The 20,266-nt window shown below is 34.5% G+C and overlaps 1 protein-coding gene across 1 annotated transcript; it reads right to left on the reverse strand.

The window, feature by feature from the left end:
- Window positions 1–225: 225 nt before the first annotated feature.
- On the reverse strand, window positions 226–19,626 carry rnf167 (ring finger protein 167). Its single transcript, XM_051110314.1, has 10 exons — window positions 19,376–19,626; window positions 11,626–11,754; window positions 11,348–11,428; window positions 11,115–11,255; window positions 9,100–9,187; window positions 8,367–8,457; window positions 7,749–7,854; window positions 7,418–7,511; window positions 6,458–6,538; window positions 226–4,085 (listed from the first exon to the last, which is right to left on the reverse strand). The coding sequence occupies exons 2-10, from the start codon at window positions 11,713–11,715 to the stop codon at window positions 3,625–3,627; spliced, it is 1,233 nt and encodes a 410-aa protein (XP_050966271.1). The 5' UTR covers window positions 11,716–11,754; window positions 19,376–19,626; the 3' UTR covers window positions 226–3,624.
- Between the last annotated feature and the right edge of the window lie 640 nt (window positions 19,627–20,266).

Here is a 20,266-nt window from a genome sequence, read left to right on the forward strand (position 1 = left end):
CACAGGAAATAATATACCATTTAATATCTTAAAAAGTTGTTCTACAATTTATTTACAACTCTTTTTATCACTCCATAAATCCATAAACCCATCTATCAACAGCCAGAAAAAAATATATATTTTCATCATGTTTTAGTAATGAAGTGTTATATAAAACAGGTAAATGACAGATGGACAAATTCCTGGGTAAAACCTTCAGAACATAGATAGGAATGAACCTGTAAAGTGTGGTGTAAGTGCTGCTGATTTCTTACATGAGAGAAAACTCATTCTGAGAAAATGACCTTTAAAGAGGTTTACTGTAATTAAATTCTACAGACACAAATAGATAAAGTGTATAAGCACAAAAAAGGTAAACACTTAAATGTGTATTCCTTTCCATTAGCCTGAAAGAAAACATGCTATGGAAACAAAATAGTCCCAAAACTGACCAGTGGGTGGGGGAAAAACAACAGTTTTGCCTGTAGTTACCTTACATTTGTGTCTTCTCTGAAGAGATCAAGAGATCAATCTGTGACGTTTACATCCTCCATACTAGTGAAACACATAGTGTTTTTCATACAGTGTTCGTAAAAAACTTGCTTCTCCACTTATACTTCCAGTCTTTGATTATTGTGATGTTGTTTATCAATCTGCATCAAAAATAGATCTTGCTTGATTTAACACAGTATATAATAGACTTTGCAGATTTGTTTTTGGATGTTCTTTTTATGCCCATCATTGTATAATGTATGATGCAGTCCAGTGGCCATCTTTGCATACAAGACCACATATTCATTGGCTTTAATTTCTTTTCAAATGTATTTATTTTAATTATCCTAGTTATTTACAACAATATTTTGTCAAGTTAGGCATTTTGTTCAGACCTATTTCTTTGTTCCTCGTGTCAGTCGTGATACATTGTGTTCTGAGACCCCCTCAAAAACGAGATGCTACATCTCAAGGGGTTAATCCTAATAATGTGTGCGCTTGGATTTCCGACGGCTCACATTCACTCACGCTTTACGCATTTCGCTTGTGTTTGAACAGATGTGTATGGAGCGCAAAATCTAGCACATTCACAGCTTCACTATATACGGCAGAATAACTGAAATTCTATATAGAAACAATATAGAATTTTAACTGAATTAAATTGCATTTGTTAAACCTTTCAACAAAGTTAATAATATGAGATTCTGGAAATACGAAGCCCTAGTACAGTCCTACAGAAATCTTCAGTACGCGGCGCGCAGTAAAACAGACACTCATCTAAAATGATATACTAAGTCAGAATAATAATAATAAAAATACAAGCTTTTGGTCCCAGTCTCAGGGCACCACAGGTGCCAACCCTGTGATTCTTTACAGTGTTATTTGTTTTACATTTACATATCTGAATGCGCTTTCACTTTATAATCTCTGTGTCAATGATGGCAAAGACTGGGTTTGAACCTTGAACTGAAACTACAACCACAATGAAACTAGCGAAAGAAAACCAGACACATGACATTCATTTGACTGATTAATGATTTAAAGGAAGAGATGGCCAACGTTACATTTACAAATGAAAATGTGAAAGAGGCACAGGTTTATTTAGTACAGACGACACAGTTTCCTACTGATTCGAGATGAAAGATGTCATCTAACAGGACAGTAAAAGGCTATAAACACTGCCATTAAGTCTATACACTGTCAGCTTTGCTCATTTTGATTTGAATTTGAAACAGCAGCTAGCATTTAAATGGTAAATGTCTATATTAAACAAAGAATAAGTCCATTCAGCTTTACAGCTTGCATCAATAACGATAATAAACTTTAAACTGCAACCTTTGTATATGAGTATGAGAGAGAATAATGCCATTATATGATGTAGATCTGCAAGAAACGGCTTCAGAAAGTCAGTTTATGTCTTTAAAAATAAACGACAGATTATAAAGGATGTGCGCTGTTGTAATAACCCAAGCAAATTTTAAATCACCAGGCTCTAAATGTGAATCCGACAGGAATGGTAATATCTGATCACCTAAACAGGTCGATTAATGCAGGCGTTTACTAAAAATAACATAAAACAAGTCAAATCAAAGACGCTAATTCAGAAGTCTCCAAAGATTTCTGTGTGGCCTCTGGATTATAAATAAAATAAAAAGTGTTCATTTACAAACTGGCAACCCGTCCGTATTGCACATTAATGGTGACCAGCCAAGATCCACCAACTTAAACAAATAGTTCACCCACAATTTTAAGAATTCTGTCACTATTTACTCACCCTCGTTTTGATTTTGTTTTAGTGAAATTTAGCAGAATATCACCCTTACATTACTCCATATGACTCATGTGCTATATGTTGTGAAGTCACGTGACAGCTTTGTGCGATAAACAAAGCAGAATTTAAAGGGACAGTTCACCCAAAAATGAAAATTCCATCATCATTTACTCACCCTCATGTTGTTTCAAACCCATAAGACTGATCACATTTTTAAACACAAGTGACAATATTTTTAATGAAACCTGACAGATTTCTGCTCATCCACTGAAAGTCATGGAAAAAAATCCATCAGCTTAACCCAAGTCTTCTGAAGAGACACAACAGACTGAATTTAGGCTTTTATTCACATATAAACATTAACACATGCACCTACATCAAAATATGGTAAATGGCAGCTCAAATGCATTTGCATTGACGTAAAAATCAGTGAGGTTTGTTCATATGCATCACACAAGTACAGCTGAGTTTACCACATTTTGGTGTTCTCCATGTATGTTAGTTGATCTTGATATGTAAATAAAAGCCTGTGTTAAATCTGTTCATCATATAAAGCGATTCTTCAGATGACTTGGATTAAACCACCTGATTATCATAGGCCTCTATATGAACTTTTTCATAAAGTTTGACCTTACTTTTATCATGCATTTTTCATGTTTTTAATGCATTAAATTGTTGCTTGCATTCACTTTCAATGATGCAAAAATGGTCTTCCTTCCTAAGCTTTATGGGTTTGAAACAACACGAGGGTGAGTAATTAAACACAGATTTTTCATTTTTGTGTGAACCACCACTTTATGACCACAAGTCATCATTCACTTATATGCACTGTATCTCATTTGCACTTCCATGTATTTATGTTTCATACATTCAGGTTTGAGAGTTTTGTTGTTGTTGTTGTTGTTGTTATATAACAGCATTTTGCAAGTCTCCCTAATCAAGCAAAACAAATCAGCTCATTACTAGAAAGTCTGCAGTGTTGTCATGTGGGCTATTGCAAAACATCACAAAAAAGATCCTTTTGTGTTTTACAGACAAAAGAAATTCTTATTGATTCACAATGACTTAAGGGTGAGTAAATGATCTCTTTTAAAACATTTACTTACGGATGGACTATTTTGTTAAGAAACCGTTGCATTCACTTAAAAAGTTACTTTTAAGTCCTTTTTGGACACGGACCAAGTTTTAGGGGAAAAAAGATTTTGTCACCAATCTATGTTGATGTCAGAAACTCTGTTTGATCTGTTGCACATACGCCGTGTAGTGTTGATCGCACTAGCTAGTTAAAAAACACGAGACGGATGCATATCTCAGCGACAAAATAAAGGGTGTAAATACGAGCTCTGCGATACACAACAGAGAAAACACACCCGATAACAGCCTCAGACTCGTACAGCGCCCCGTCCGATAAGCTCTGTGGTGTCGCTATCCGAGGGGTGACCCTCCTCGTCATCAGTACCTTCATCCGAGTCCTCTATGGGCGAGTAGTACTCATCGTATCCCAGCAGGGGCACATCGGGCTGCGGCGTGTGCGGCAAGCACTGCGCGGAGGTCGTTACCGTAGTGGCGGCTGCCTCCGACGTTACTGTGGAAGCGTAGGTGGGCGGCGGGCTGGAGGAGGCGGGGGACGCCGGGTTGGAGGGCCGAAGGAGAGGCGTGCGTTCGGAATCGGCCTCGCTGGTTGCTCCTTCCTCTTCCTCGTCAGCCTCGTGCGGCCCCGACTCTCCGTCGGAATCTGAAGACTCGGAGTATTCCGGGTTGGGACGGGTCACGCGTTGCTTGCACACGGGGCAGGTTTTCTTCGTTTGGGTGAGCCAGGGGTCCACGCACTTGCAGTGGTAAGCTGAATGATGGGACAAAAATAATTGTGTTATGGTATACTGAACAGGGACAAAAAAAAGAGTCTAAAAACAAACTTAAGTAAAAAAAAGAATTCTTATTTATTTTTTTTTAATGAAATTCTGCTCACCAGGGATGCAATTAGGTGCTCAAAAACACACCAAAACACTAATATTGTGAAATAATAGTACAATTTTCTATTAGACTGATTTCTGAAGGATCATGCGACACTGAAGACTGGAGTAATGATGCTGAAAATTCAGCTTTAATCACAGGAATAAATTACAGTTTAACAGATATTCGCATAGAAAATAATCATTTCAGACTGTAATTATATTTCATTATATCACTGTTTTTACTGTATTTTATGGCCAAATAAATGCAGCCTTTGTGAGCAGAAGAGACTTCATTATAAACACTGAAATATCAATGTATGTGAAGTCTTGACAAGTACTGAATGATGAAACTATTTAATTTGAAGACAGTAAAGGACACATGTATATATTTATTTTACATAACATTTACCAAAATAATTCGTTTTTCCTTGTGGTTTAAAATTCATGCATTCATGCATAACAGTTTCTGCAACGACATTTTCATTTTATTAATTTGTGCATTTTTTTTTACTTTCAGTATTAAGCTAATTAAAAAAATTAGAACTTGATTTAAAAAAAATGTGTAAACATGCAGCTACTTTATTCTGTCATCAGTGCTATTATTATTATTATTATTTTTTTATTTATTTTTATTTTTTTTACAAACACAGAATTTTTTAATAAAAAAATAAGACATTAATAAAAAAGTAAATAATCACTGTAATCAACAGTGCACTGTTATCTGTCAAGTTTGTAAAGGAAAGGAAAGGAAAGGATGTGACATGTGGCCAAGTACGGTGACCCATACTCGGAATTTGTGCTCTGCATTTAACCCATCCAAGTGCACACACACAGTAGTGAACACACACACACACCGTGAACACACACCCGGAGCAGTGGGCAGCCATGTTGCTAGCGCTGCGGTGCCAGGGGAGCAGTTGGGGGTTCTGTGCCTTGCTCAAGGGACTCACCTCAGTCGTGGTATTGAGGGTGGAGAGAGCGCTGGTTATTCACTCCCTCCACCTTCAATCCCTGCCGGACCTGGGACTCGAACCCGCAACCTTTTGATTACAAGCCAGACTCCCTAACCATTAAAGATGATTCCCCGTATATACTGGGAATCATCTTTTCTCAAATAAACGGCACGAAATGCTAATCTTTCATTCAGTACAAAGAAAATATGTGACCCTGGAGCACAAAACCAGTCTTATGTTGCATGGGTATAACTGTAGCAATAGACAAAAATACACAAGATAGGTCAAATTTATTTTCCTTTTATGACAAAAATCATTAGGATATTAAATAAAGATCATGTTCCATGAAGATACTTTGTAAATTTCCCACCATAAATATATCAAAATGTAATTTTTGAATAGTAATATGCAATGCTATGAATGTCATTTGGACAACTTTAAAGGCGATTTTCTCAGTATTTTTCTCAATATTTTTTTGCACCCTCAGATTTTTAAATAGTTGTATCTCGGCCAAATATTGTCCTTTCCTAAAAAAAAAAAAATACATCAGTGGAAAAGCTTATTTATACAGATTATGTATACATTTAGTTTCAAGAAATTTACACTTATGACTGGTTTTGTGGTCCAGGGACCACAAACATAAATATGGCATTAAATGTTCATTAGAAATAGTCAGGGAATGTGTTTTTTTATTTTAATACGTATTTGCTGTATAACAAAAGGACAGTAAACTAGACAGAAAATGAGCACTCATCTGAGACTGCACTCAGGTATTAGGGTTCTCAGTGCTATCATTATAAAAGTCCCACTTACTAGGTAAGAATGCAGTCAATGAATGCAGTTAAACTTTACGAATGGGTGACTTAAAGGAACACTCCACCTTTTTTTGAAAATAGGCTCATGTAACTACAGAATAGTCAAGTTTTAAATAGGAGTCATTTTTGAGTGAGACGCCATCGGTCTCATCAGATTCAATGATCTATGCTAAGCTATGCTAAAAGTGGAGTGTTTTAACACTTTTTCAGCTTCAATGATTATTAATTTCTCCATAGAAAGGCTGGTATTAAAAACATTTTTGTGTGTGTGTGATCAGTTTTAAATCAGCTCTAAATGTTTTTTTTTTTTCTTAAAATCACACCAAACAGAATGTCAAAGTAAAACGTATAACTACTTGCATACATGTGCACTTTACCTTTAGTGGCCATACATTCAGTATCCTTAAATTATTAGACAAAGCATAAAGACAACACAAGTTCAACTAAAACACACACTTCACTAACAAACACAGGCGTGAGCAGCTCACTTACCATGTGAACACGGCAGCACTCTCAGTTTATCTCCCTCTTCATATTCATCAAGGCAGATCGCACACACATCATAACTATCACCTGAGAAAAATATGCAGTTATTAAAGTACTAGATGATGCAATAGAACAATCAGAACACACTCTGAAAATGTACACAACACGACGCATCAGTGATCAGCGAGTTTTCTCCGGTGTACGCCACTGTTATTTCACTGACTATTATAGTTTATTTTAAATTTGATTTTTACATTTTCTGCTTTCATGTTAATTTTACATTATTTTATCATTTTTTATTTTAGTTTTGATTATTTTAGAACATACGTCCCCAGTTTCACAAACAAGGATTAATCCTAGTCCCACACAAAAATGTAAGTCTGAGCTGTTTCAACTGAAATAAACTTGTGCTGACTTATCTTAAAATATACCAGTGTCTTTGTTTTGTCTTTACATGCACACTAGTAATGTTTTTTTTTCCTAAGGCACGTTTATAAAAATGACTTAAATGTGCTAATTGGACAATGGCTTAATCCTGGCTTAGTCTAAACCCTGTCTGTGAAACTGGGCCTAAATTTGAAGAACATTTACATTAAGTGAAAATGTTGCCTTGGGCAATAACCTAAAATAAAATGCATTTTTTAAATCTTACTTCAGTTAACAATTACTTTATTTCGATGAACAAAAGTGTTGTTTTGTGTTTTTAGTTTCATATGCTCCTAACTTCTGTTTTACAACAAGCAGTTGTGATCTTTTTTTTATCTTTCTTTTGCTATGATGTGGAATTTCTCAGACTTTGCAAGGCAAACTTTACTATATTTTGGACTTGATTGTCAGTACATATTGCATCGTTTCAGAGTCAGGTCTATTTCCTGTGGTAATTAAGAGCACACCACAGATGTGGCCCACAGAGTTTACGTGCAGTTTAACCCTGAATAAATCTTTAATAAAGTCTCTTTTGCTCACCTTTAACAAACTTGTGAGTGGGGATTTTCTTCAGCTGTTCTTTGGAAAGCCTGTTTTTCCGAAGTCTCTTCCTGTGCTGCACGCACCGCACAATCTGGACCAATCAGAAGCACAACATGTATTAATACCTCCCAATGAATGTATCATTGACTAGACAACATTTGAGCACCCCTGACGCAAGCAAAACTATGCTCTACACTTTTTTTCATGCTTTTTGAAGTGATTTGTGTATTTTAAATAATGTTTTAGACACCTATACTTCCACGCATGATTCTTGTCTACATCCACAATGCGATTCAGAGGTTTATAAAGCAGGCACGGCAGCACTGACCAGTATGATGACCATGATAATGATGATCATGCCGACAACTCCAGTGAAGGGGATGAGATAGTAGGACAGAGGGAAGGAGAACTCGGGCTTCAGAATCACGTAAGCCCTAAAGCAAAGTGGATCAACAAACAAAGTTATACACACAACCTCAAAAACATAAATCAACCTTTAAGACAACCTTTGCCTCGAAAGACAGTCAGCTGAATAAAGTCATTTAAAATGTGTGAATACCAGTTAAAAGTCTGGTCACAGTGTTCTCCGAGTGAAATTAGATTCGTACACGCATTTAAATTGCGCTCAAGCATGATTTTTTTGGATGTGTTGAGGCAGACACGTTCTTGCATAGTTCTGTATTGTAGTATTTGAAAATATTAAAGTATGGCATAGTTTTCATTGGTTGACTATTTTACATTATTTCTACACTAAGACACTAATATGTTTAATTTAGGTACTAAAATGCACCCTTTAAGAGTAAATAAAGTACTTTTTGTAACGTTTCAAAAAGGCACTGCCCCAGTGACAGCTTTTTTTCTGAGAATGTAGTGTCCAAATCTGTTCTATTCATTCATCTATACATTTTCCCTTTTTGTAAGAATGATTGTAGACTATAATTCTCACCCTTTCTCTGGTATGATGAAGCTGCGCAGTATCTGAGAGGCATAATAGCTTGTGAACACAGAAGGAATCTCGATCCCCTCCGCAATGGTGTCTAAACAGAAACAAAAAGAACATCAGACCAGACTGCATACATGATCAAGTGTGTGTCCACTTCCAAAACAAAGATTCACATATAATGTACTCACCCCCTTGTCATCCAAGATGTTCATGTCAAGACGAGCGTTTGACATTAAAAAGTATGTAAATTGTATTATTGTCATGAAAATAACCAATCGTTTCACTAGTTTAGACTTCTTCCTCGGCTGGGACCATTTACAACTGCATTTGGGATCGTCTGAAGCTGCATTTAAACTGCATTTTGGAAGTTCAAACTCGGGGCACCATATCAGTCCATTATATGGAGAAAAATGCTGAAATGTTTTCCTCAAAAAACATAATGTCTTTACGACTGAAGAACGAAAGACATGAACATCTTGGATGACAAGGGGGTCTTTGTTTTAGAAGTGGACTTCTCCTTTAAACCCCTTTCAACAGGGGTCAACTGTCATTCTATACATCCACCACTGATTATATGCTCATTTATGAATCATTTTTTGATTGCTATCAGCTACTAATAAGAGTGCAGTACTCTCATTACTAATACAAAACAAACCTATGAAGGTGCACAGGTGTTATGTCACATAACTGCTCAGTAAAAGCAGTGTGTTTGTGTTTGTGTCTGTGTCAATCTCACCATTGCTGTATCCCATGCTGAGAAGTGAATTAGAGTACATGTTGTGAACTATGGCTGCACTGAAACCGGCCTGCTGCGCATGGAACACCTACAAGATAAAAAAGCAATATTGCTCACATATTCTGTTACTCATTTTACACTAAACATAAAATGTGGCCATTTAAGATTCTGACTTTATGAAAAAGAAGTGTGCTTCACTGTACTGAATGCGCACTTAGTGTACCTGAAATCTTAGAATTATTTAAAAATACACTACTTAAAGATTATGTAATATTAATAAAAGGCTGCCTAAGTATACTTAAAGAGACACTTTCATGACTGTTACACACTTAAGTTCATTTACTTTGTGATGTCAAAAGTTTTGCTTTTTAAGCACATTTTAAATCACTGTTTTAATTTTTTTCATGCTTCAATGAAGTACACTTACTTTGATGTGTTGACTAACATTCTGAAATTAACATTACATTTAAAGCTAATATATTTTAAATAGCCTAAATTGTGTTTGTGACCAGTGTTGGGTGTAACTAGTTACTAAGTAATTCGTTACTGTAATTTAATTACTTTTCCTTGAACTAGTAAAGTAAGGGATTACACGTATTTTTTAAGCAATTTTTTATTTTTTAATTTAAAAAAATTCTAATTACAGTTACTTCTTATGTAACTGAACTTAATACTTTGCATAGACATTTATATACAATACAATAGTGGATTTAACATCAAAAATTAAAGTCTAACCTTAAAATGCATGCTTATGTAACCTTATGTAACCAAAAATATTGGTATTAATTCAAGACTTTTTATTAGTTATTAGCATGAATATTACTGGGATATTGCCTGTTTATTATTACTTAAATGCCTTATTCTGCAAGACCTTATTCAAAATCCTTAATCCTACCCAGTTCTTAAACTTAATAACTACTTTACTATGTATTAATAAGCAGTAATTAGGAGTCATAGTTAACAGTTAGAAAATAGTGGGAATTGGACCCTAATCTAAAGTGTGACCAGAATAATTTATGTAGTTATCTATTATTTATTTAAAAGAATTAAAAGAACATTTCATGTTTATCCTTGTATCATTAACTTGTAGAGGCTGATATGGGAAAATAATTAGTAATAAGTAGGGCTTTCAAACGATTAATCACAATTAACCGCATACAAAATAAAAGTTTAAGTTTGCCTAATAAATGTGTGTGTAATTATAATGTATATATACAATATATATATATATATATTTAGGAGAAATATGTGATGTACTAAATATTTTTATTTATATATAATATAAATTATATAAAAATTGTAATAAATACATATACTTGCAAATATTTCTTAAATAAATACCTTAATGTGTTTGTATGTATATATACATAATAAATACACAGACACGCACACACACACACACACATATATATATATATATATATTAGGCAAACTCAAACTTTTATATTGTATGTGATTAATCACGATTAATCGTTTGACAGCCCTAGTAATTAAATACTTTCTGGAGAGAGTAATTTGTACAGCAATGTAATGAAAGATGTAATTAGTAACTAGTAATTAATTAATTACTTTTTTAGAGTAACTTACTCAACACTTTTTGTGATTTTATCATTACAAATGTATAATTGCAAATATATTTACAAGTTTCTATAAAGATTAAAGCATATTTTAGTTTTCCATAAATGTCAGTAACCATATTTCTAAGATGTAATTATGAAATTACACATAAAGACGCACTTATGTTCTACTTAAGTGGGTCAAAACGAGTAGGAAAAGTGTAGGAAAACATTACAATTACTTCACACTTAAATATATTCGTTTAAAGTATGTTATTTTCATAATAAGTAGTAAGTGTTCACAAGCTAAAGTGCGATCTTTTTCACAAGGGTAGCTTTTCTACTGTCACATGCTTTTAGTTGTACATATACTTTTGTCAGTCAACCATAATATTATCCACTTTTATAGCCCATATTTTAGAATCGGTTGCGATAGCGCAGCTGTGCGAGAACATTAACCTTGATATCAAAGTTACAGTCGTAGCGTCGAATGAGGACAATGTATTTTGTAGTGCTGTTGGGATCGGAGGGTGTGGGAGAAACTGGCGGAGGATCTATAGGCGTGCAGGCGTTTTGAGGACGAGCTTCAATCAGCACACCCTGGGAGAGAGAGAGAGCAAAAGAGAGACACGTTAATCGCTCACATGCATTTACTGGGTAAAACTTCAAGTCCAGAAGTAGAGGTTTATTACCATGAGTCCATCTTTTGGCAGAGGAGGGCCAAAGAGAGCGGGCAGATCTTCAAACAGCATGGAGGTCATGTTACTGTGATGCTGCACGGAACAGAAAATAGGCCATTAGCGACTGCAGCATAAAGCCATTATAAAGCAATCAAACGCTCACATTATAACATTTACATTGACTGCTGAAAAGAGCAGTGTGTGGATTTGATGCAACCAAATACTCAACAAATGTTCTGAACCATAAAAACATCGATAAAACTAATGAACGCCTGAAACCAGACACTTACCGCATATATGTATGCCTGACCAGGAGACGGCACCATAGTGCAAAATAAGACTAGGACCAAAACGCCCAGCCGCGTCCCCACATACACCATCCTGAATTAGGCTGGGCCCTGATGAGGGGCGACGAAGACCTGCATACAGATGCATGAGTTTACAACCGTCAGCATTTTCACTGACAAACATACACTGCCGCTCAAAAGTTTGGGAACAGTAAAATTTTTAATGGTTTTTAAAGACATTTCTTATGCTCATCAAGGCTATGTTCAGTTGATCAAAAATACGGAAAAAAATTTAATATTGTGAAATATTATTACGATGTAAAACCATGTTTTTCTATATTAATATACATGAAAATTGAATTTATATCTGTCATTAAAGCTGAATTTTCAGCAACATTACTCCAGTCTTCAGTGTCACATGATCCTTCAAGATTCATTCTAATATGCTCATTTATTATCAATGTTGGAGACAGTTGTGCTGCTTAATATATATATATATTTTTTGAAAGAACTTAATACTTTTATTCACCAAGGATGTGTTAAATTAATAAAAAAATGATAGCATAGATTTATATAGTTAGAAAATATTTATATTTTGAATAAATGCTGTTCTTTTTAACTTGTTATCAGAGAATCCAAAAAAATATCTGTCAGCACAACTGTTTCCAACACACTGATAATTCTAAAAAATAAATCAGCATATTAGAATGATTTCTAAACGATCATGTGACACTTAAGACTGGAGTAACAGCTGATGAGAATTTAGCTTTGCATCACAGGAATAACATATTTTAAAGTATATTTAAAAAAATATATATATTTTATATTGCCTTGATAAGCATAAGAGACCTCTTTAAAACACATCACAAGTCTTACTGATCCCAAACTTTCGAGTGGTAGTGTGCAAAAGACAGTTCAATCTCTTCAATACCTTAATCATTCTTTATAACTTCAAAATAATGGTTGATTTACAAATGGATCCTAAGAAAGCACATAACAACTCATGATTAAACACTTCTCCCCTCAGGATAAAGTCTTGATTATCAACGGTTTTTTATAAGTGGCCTGCAGACTGTTAAGCAATGGCTGATCTGTCATGTGCTAACACCAAAAAAATCTGGAACTACAAACGACTTCATCTGTGTGAGTTAAAGCGCCACAGTGAGTTACAAACGAGCTTTTAAAGTTGCAATAGGACTGAAGTTGCGACACAAGGGTGGGATTTGGTTGGCTGCTGATGGAACTCATCTTACAGTTTTTATTGGAGGGGCGGGGTTTAAGCTGACTAAATGATTGGAGAAACCCAGTATACGTAACTAATGAAGTCATTTTAACCAGAATAGGAATGGAACGATAACCGGTTTGACGATAAATCATAATAAAATTCCCCACAGTTAGTGTTACCATTTCATATTTTAATTATCATTAAAACCGTATTCGATTACTGCAATTTGAACAACTCGCAGTAATAAATACTATCCAGCATATAGCAAAGTTTAAATAACAGTCTCATGTCCGCACAGCATGCAGAGTAGTTTTGTTTTATGTGAAATCATGGCGGAAAGCTGGGAGGTTTTATAAGGGTGCTGAGGGAATTATACAAATGATTATATGAATGAACCTCAGAAAAGATTCAATGGCATTTTGTTTTCATCTTCGCTCCACATAATACCTAATAAAGCCGTGTTCTTAATCGCAATACTGCTTTGTCCACGTTAGTTACGGGAAACGGCTGTAACTTTGCTGTTTCATAAGCGCCACCTAGTGTCAGAGAGTGGATTTACAGAGACTTATGTTTACATTCAGCCTGTGTGCAGCTTTTTTTCTGGTTAAAATGGACCGAATTTGCATGTTGTAAATGTTGACCAGTTGATGAAAAACAAGCTTATATGGATTCTACACAGTTAAACAATTCAGATAAGGTATCTAGAATTATTTATGAAGCAGATAAAATACATACTCATTAATTAATGTTGACTTAACTCCTTTTTTAAAAAGCTGATATGAGAGGTTTCATGTTATTAGATAAACTGTTGTCAGTCATGTTGTGGCTTAAAATCTGGGCATCACTGGCAATGTTATTGTTTTAGTGTTTATGCAAACAAAAAGTCATTTTATTTGATGTTTGTTGATTTTAAATATAAAACTTGGTGAAACAATTTGTGCGTCAGTACTTTTTGAACATTTCTAGCACAATTTAACAATACCGTGATATTACTGATAACCGTGATAATTTGGGTTACTATAATCGTGATAAGAAATTTTCATATACCGTTACATCCCTAAACCAGAAAGTAAATAAAAATGAAACATGGCATGGATCAGTCGTTCAAAATAAGATCTACAAAATGGTTTTAGAAAATAGGCAGGAAGGTTTTTATATCAGGCCAACCTCAATGACCTTTTTTTTTTAACAAGTCTTGTTTACAAGTCTCCCAAACTAACCAGGGGTCCGTTCTTCGTACCTCGCTAACTAAGTTAGCTGGATTTGATTGTTGACGATTTCGCGTGATCTTGGATCGTTCGGTTCTTCGAAGCTCATCCGGGACTTGCTGTCATAGCAAGAGATCCGTAAGCATAAACCTGCTCGGGAGCAGGCTTATTTCATGTAAACAGGATTAGACTGCATCTAAGCAAATTGCATTTAAGCAGAATTGATACTTAAAATCTGTCCCAACCACTACTACTTTATTACAAGAGTACTATTGACCCAGGGACAATAATTTAAAATAATAATAATAAAAAAAAAAATGTATTTGAAAATAATATAATAATGTTGTGTAATCTATAATAGACAGCCAGGTTTACTCATTAAAAGTACTTTATAAATGTATTAGAATCTTACACACATGATATACAGATAAAGTAGAGGCGTGCATTAATTTGAGTGATGACAGCTATTATGGGAGTGGCTTTATGGAGCACATGAGATACAGATAACGTGAGATCTTGACCCTTAAGAAATTTTAATTAATGCTGTCACGTAGCAAATTTGTTTCAAATATAAAATTAAATGAATTGCTAATTATTACATTGAAATAAAAAAAAAGTAAAGTATGTACAAATATTAGAAATCGTGAATATAAATAATTGGGAATAATGTAAAAAAAATAAAAAAAATAAAATAAAAAACAGTGCACATTTCATTGATCTATTATAACATTATGTAGTTTTGTTCGCTTGGCTGTTTCCTTATAAAAGTCCAGAAATTTGTCATGTTTTTCGTCAGGTGTGTTTTTTAATCATATGATGTCATTACGTTGCTGTCTTGCCGCCAGCCAATCGCTGCATTGCTGATCATGGTTTTGAGTATCGATACATAGCCCCTTTTAAACCAACAGATAACTCAATCCAGCCATACTAATCATCAACAACAGGTGCGTTCGAAGAACCGAATTAGCCAGGTCATGATTAGCGCGATTATGTCATCTTGGATGTGTCATTTGATCTCGGATGTAATAAGCGACGTACGAAGAACGGGCCCCAGGGCTTAGTTCCACAACAGCATGGTAAACCAAGGTTTACTTTATCTCATGCACAGCTGTATCTGGATGAGCACTGATGAGTGAGTTTGACACACACACAATACAATCTTCTGTCTCAACATTAACCTTGCACAAGTGCACGGACGCTCAAAAAACAAAAATTACATCACACAAACGGTGCATGAACCAGAACAACGTGGATGTACAAGGTATCAACCTTATTCTTCAACGCGGAAGTAAGGTTATGGGTGAGACTCAGTTAATTAGCTGCAATAGGGAAGTAATGATAAAAATAACAACATGCAGTAAACAGTAAAACTGTTTGCACTACAAACCAGTGTTCATAATTAAACGGGTCATCGGATGCCCATCTTCCACAAGTTGATATGATTCTTTAGGGTCTTAATGAAAAGTCTATAACATGCTTTGGTTAAAAAATCTCAATGGTTGTGTAAAACAACACCCTTTTTACCTTGTCAAAATCAGCTCTGCAAAAATCTTCCTGTTCTAGTTAAGGCTGCTTTAAATGTAAAAGAGCTCTGCTCGCCCCGCCCCTCTCTACTCTCTGTGGAGAGACGAGCCTGTTTACTTTAGCCGCGTTTAGCCACTAAACTTGCTAACTAGCACATTATTAGGAAAGGCGATTGCAAAGATTCATAAAAAAAACCCTTATACTCACTTCTGCTGTAAGTGAAGCTGGACCATGAATGATTTGCGCAAACATAGACGGATATATGTAGATCAGGAGACGCATTCCCTTCACAAACAAACGTAATCCACTGCATCTTCAGCGGCTCAGATGTCGGGAGTAAATGACGACCACTATGTTCATTATTACATCCAGCAACACAACACCTTAAACTCTCCATCAGAGATATTCTTGTCTAACTTTCATCCCTGCTCCGGCATCAAAACAATGGAGGTTGGACTGTTACAGGAGATTTAGGCAGGTCTGAGGTAAGACGCTAATGTTAATCAACTATGGTGGGAGCGGCCTCTGTGGGTGTGACGCCACAATGTCAGGCATCTGAGAACGGCTCGATTTGAAAAAGGGGATATTATTTTACAGATTAATTAAAAACCACTGCATGGATTTTTATCATTATAGGGTAGATTTGTACATACACTGACAACACACATTAATGTTCAAACAACATGTAAAATGCATCTGATGACCCTTTTGAGATACATAAATTAAAATAATATGGTAAGACGCAGCCAAAAAAACAAAACAAAAAAACAATGGTTTGAAAATATTTAAAAATGAAGAAATTATAACAGTCATAAATATTAATATTGTCATTTCACAGTTGAAATGTAAAATAACATTATTGTTATATTATTTCTTAACTAGTATTTTATATTTACAAGGCATTTTGAAGAACCAAACAGTTGATGGTATCCAATGAACATGGTATTTTTCCATACTATGGAAATCAATGGCTCTCGTCAACTGTTTGGTTTTGGTTACCCACATTTTTGAAAATATCTTCTGTGTTCAGAAAAACTTCTAAAATTTGGGTGAACTATTACTTAAAAGCTATTTTAAAATGAACCACTCTGCATATCATTTTGAGAACTGCAGTTCACTCATGTTTCCAATAAATAATTAACCCTAACCATGAAAGGCGCTTGCACATTCAGCGATTTCAAGTGTTACTACACTGTGAGGAATCTGCTGTTTACATGACTCATCAACAACCAGTAAGGAAGTAAAACTACTTGAGTCTAAACTGTGTCAACCTCTATAAAAGTCTAACACCAGCTTAAAGATATGTTTTTTAATGGGTTTATTTCATAAACACTCCCTGTAACGTGTTGGTAAAACGACAAAAAGAGTATTCTTCTAAGGAAAACAAAACAATAGATAAGATATGCAACACAAGGTGTGTCTAATAGTCATCTGACGTGTTCTGTAGCTGGAGGCTTAAATGAAAAGTGGCCTTGCTAGATTTGCAAATGGGAAGTTTTGGTTCCTTATTATCATGACCAGATCAAATGCTGAAACTAAAGAGATTCCAGACAGAAACTGTCACTTTAAACTAGTCTTGGCCTACTTATAAAGAGGTCATAAAAAGAATTAAACGTTGTTACATTTCATAACTCAAAATAAACTCTCCAGTTTAAAATAAACTGTTGTTCACATAAAATGTTGTTCTGTCAGTGGATGTAAAGAAACTGCACCTCCAGAAACTTTACATAAGTTCAGGACATTAGAAATGCACGGCTAGAGTTTATCTTTAATGACGCGCAAGAGTGACTGAAAGATAATATTTCGTTCTTCACATTTCACAGCTTTTTTTCGGAATTATTCTAAATATGCTGAAGACTAAAAGATATGCCGGTGCCAAGCTACACATGCAATTACAATTATATGCAATCTTAGCGTTTGTAATAAACATCAAACCAGCTTTTTATGCTGTTTAAGACACCAAGTGTATCATTGTTTGAGTACTGCAGCAATACTGAGTTCAGCATGTTCATTATGTGAGTTGAATATGATGTTACTGTTGTTCAATAAACCCTTATTAGTCCTTCACACAATGTGTTTTAAGAAATGTGTGTATAGTAATCTGTATACAGATATCTGGTTACATTTATGCTGCTCTGCATTGCAAATGATTGTGTTGTCTCAATTTCCTCTGAGTCAAACATATACAGCTCTATCACAGCGCTTGCTGTCTCGGGTATCAAAACACACGGCATGCTGAGGGGCCATGAATATGTGACCCTGGACCACAAAACCAGTCTTAAGTCACTGGGGTATATTTGTAGCAATAGCCAAAAATACATTGTATGGGTCAAAATTGTTGATTTTTCTTTTATGCCAAAAATCATTAGGAAATTAAGTAAAGATCATGTTCCATGAAGATATTTTGTAAAATTCCTACAGTAAATAAATAAAAACTGAATTTTTGATTAGTAATATGCATTGCTAAGAACTTCATATGGACAAATTTAAAGGAGATTTTCTCAATATTTTGATTTTTTTGCACACTCAGATTCCATATATTCAAATAGTTGTATCTCGGCCAAATATTGTTCTATCCTAACAAACCATAGATCAACAGAAAGCTTATTTATTCAGTTTTCAGATGATGTATAAATCTCAATTTCGAAAAATTGACCCTTATGACTGGTTTTGTGGTCCAGGGTCACATATGTGCATTCACTTCTGTTTCCACGAGAGGTAATGCCCCTTAAACTCTTTTCACAAAGAGTGACAATGAGGACAGAAAATAACAGTTTTTACAAATATTGCACCTTTCAGCACAGGAAAACCTTGCAAACTTTATAATCTGAAACGGCATTTCCTGACCCTTTTAAACTCAGCCTGAGAAAAACAAAAAACAAAAAAACAAACAAAACAGCAAAAGCACTGTTTTTAAGTGATCTGCGTGTGTGCTTTAGCAAAGTTTATTCAGAGAACAACAAGAAAGGAGGCGTAACATTTTCCAGTTATGATTCTGCTAATGTAAACATTCAGTCCGTCCTTACATATCAACAGGACAGGTTAGTCTAGTATTTGGCCATTATTAAGTGCACTTAGCCAATTAACAACAGTAGCATTTCGTTTGCATGGAATTATAATCATAATTAATCATTAACATTATTAGATATTTAGCACTTAAAATGCTAGATGGGTGAAGAACTGGAGTTTTTTTAGTTTTTGGTCATTTTGTGCTAGTGTTGTTGTCTGCTGCATTCAAGTTCTCACAGGAACCAAGGCGTATTGTGTGCTGGGTTCCCTATTTTGCTCGCAGAATAGACGCATCTGCATTGTTTTGTCCTCTATTATTCTAGAATTTCACAAAAACTAACACTTCTGTTTGTTTGTTTACAAAATGAAATCCAAAAAATGCGCATTAGTTATGATATAGATGCTTTACGTAATTTAACGACGGGCGCCTGATAATTATAGGGAAAAGTGACCCAAATTGAAGTTATATTCCCTAGCAGACCTCATTGCTGTGTGTCAGCACTTTAAAACCAACAATTACAACTTATTTACAACTTTTCTAATGCGAATTCTTTATCGGGACTAAAATAAAATCGCCCCAAATCCTCACTGGTGACTGACAATGTATTAAATATACTCATTCCATCAGTAACTGGTCATCACCGACTACTTCCCGATTCCTGCTGTCTCACAGATGACAATATTTCTAAACACCGTAATGATATCCCAAATGTACAAAATATTCAAATGGAACAATGGCAAGGAGTCAGTTCAAATGTCGTTGAGAGGTTTGTAATTGTTTACTTACTGTACAAGCGACTGCCAGCTAACGCTAGCTGTCTTATCACTCGTCTCCAGCTAATGTCTCCCACTCGTGTCTTCGTTGTGATTCAGCTGTAATCGTTGTAAAACGGCGCTTGTTCTCACAAAAGTGCTTTGTCGAAGCTTACAGATCATTGACCTGTATCTGTTCTCGAAGAACTTGGCTGATTCGGCCCTTGGTGGAACTACGATCACACGTTGTTTACAATCCCGCAAGGCCAACGGGAAGTGCGAGAACTGCAGTTATCGCGATACAGATGATCGACTTTCCCAAGGGTTCGCGGATCCACCTGGAGATTCATGAAGGAATTGCAAGGGCTGATAGAAATGTATAACAATAAATAAATAAATAAAAATTATCTAAAACAAAATAAAATAAATAAAATAAAATAAAGCTAAACAAAATAAAATGAAGTAAACTTACATGAAATAATTAAATAAAATGAAATAAAACAAAATGAAATAAAAAACAAAATTAAATTAAATTAAATAAAACTAAAAAAATGAAATAAAATGAAATAAAATTAAGTAAAATTAGTTTAAATAATTAAATTAATCTAAAATAAAAATAAATGAAATAAAACGACAAAATAAAACAAAGTGAAATAAAAATAAAAAATAAAACGAAATGAAATAAAACTAAATAAAATTAAATAAAACTAAATTAAATAAAATTAAATAAAATGACCACATAAAATAAATCAAAATAAAATAAAAAGTACAATAAAATGAAGTAAAATTAAATAAAATTAAATGACAAAAATAAAATAAATGATAATTAAATTAAATTAAATTAAATTAAGTAAAATGACAAAATAAAATGTAGTAAAGAAAAATAAAACAAAATTGAATTAAAATAAATTAAATTTAGACAATA

This window comes from Labeo rohita, chromosome 5 (genome assembly GCF_022985175.1).
Source record: "Labeo rohita strain BAU-BD-2019 chromosome 5, IGBB_LRoh.1.0, whole genome shotgun sequence".
Lineage (NCBI taxonomy): Eukaryota > Metazoa > Chordata > Actinopteri > Cypriniformes > Cyprinidae > Labeo > Labeo rohita.